The sequence below is a fragment of the Microtus ochrogaster genome, chromosome 5, assembly GCF_000317375.1.
Source record: "Microtus ochrogaster isolate Prairie Vole_2 chromosome 5, MicOch1.0, whole genome shotgun sequence".
NCBI classification, from domain to species: domain Eukaryota; kingdom Metazoa; phylum Chordata; class Mammalia; order Rodentia; family Cricetidae; genus Microtus; species Microtus ochrogaster.
In genome coordinates, this window is record NC_022012.1 from 13,905,054 (window position 1) to 13,906,198 (window position 1,145).

The 1,145-nt window shown below is 38.8% G+C and overlaps 1 protein-coding gene across 1 annotated transcript; it reads right to left on the reverse strand.

The window, feature by feature from the left end:
• Positions 1–200: 200 nt before the first annotated feature.
• LOC101985855 (olfactory receptor 7G2-like) lies at positions 201–1,145 on the reverse strand. Its single transcript, XM_005346842.2, has one exon. It carries the CDS (start codon positions 1,137–1,139, stop codon positions 201–203), a length of 939 nt encoding a protein of 312 aa, XP_005346899.1. The 5' UTR covers positions 1,140–1,145.

The following is a 1,145-nucleotide window of genomic DNA, read 5'->3' on the forward strand; positions in this document are numbered from 1 at the left end:
ATATAAACTATGTAAAACATGTGGAATCATCTAATTTACCCACAGAAAATAACATAATTGTGAAGTTCTGACACAATTAATACATAATGTTTATGTTGTACTATTAGAAGCAGACAGTATGAGAAGATTGGGTATTCTAATTCACTAGATATTGCATCAGTTCACTTACTCTAGAAGTTAAAGTCCAAATAAGTGAAATATCATAATAAAGAAGCCATCCTGTGAAAGAATTTCCTCAAGGCTTCCTTCATATCCCTGTTCCTTAGACTATAAATAAAGGGGTTCAGCATCTGAGGAACCACAGAATACATCACAGAAGCCACTGCAGTCTTCCTGGATGAGTCCACAATAGCAGATGTAATATATACCCCAAAGCCTGTCCCATAGAACAAGGATACAACCAACAAATGAGACCCACAGGTAGAAAAGGCTTTATACTTTCCTTCTGATGATGACATTCTCAAAACAGAGGAAATGATATGAACATAAGAAAAAATGATTCCAGAGATAGGAACACCAACAAATATGCAGGATGAAATATAAATCAGGATGTTATCAATGAGAGTATCAGAACAGGCCAGCTTGAGGATCTTGGGAAGTTCACAGAAGAAACTTGGTATTTCCAGGTGTATGCAGAATGACAATCGTAGCACCATCAGGCTGTGCATCAAAGAATCCACAACAGTAATTAGCAGGGACAATATAACCAGAAGAACACATAACCAGGGCTCCATGATGACTGTGTACCTCAGGGGGTGACAAATAGCCATGTAACGGTCATAAGCCATTACTGCAAGGAGACAGTTTTCCATGCCACCAAAAATTAAAACAAAGCTCATTTGAGTGAGGCAGCTTCTGTATGTGATGCTCTGACTATTTTCTTGTATGTTTACCAGCATCTTTGGGATTGTGCTTGTGCTAAAACAGATGTCATTTAAAGACAGGTTGGAGAGAAATAAGTACATGGGTGTGTGAAGATGTGAGTCTAATCTGGAAATCAAGATTATGAGTAGGTTACCGAGGACAGTGACCAGGTACATGAAAAAGAACAAGCAGACCACGACAGGCTGCAGTCCTGGGTCATCTGTCAATCCCAGAAGAAGGAATCCTGGAAATGCTGTTTGGTTTCTCTTTTGCATGATATT

What these genes read in the sequence shown, in the direction of transcription:
- LOC101985855 (XM_005346842.2), bottom strand. Translation starts at nt 1,139, where the DNA reads ATGCAAAAGAGAAACCAAACAGCATTTCCAGGATTCCTTCTTCTGGGA.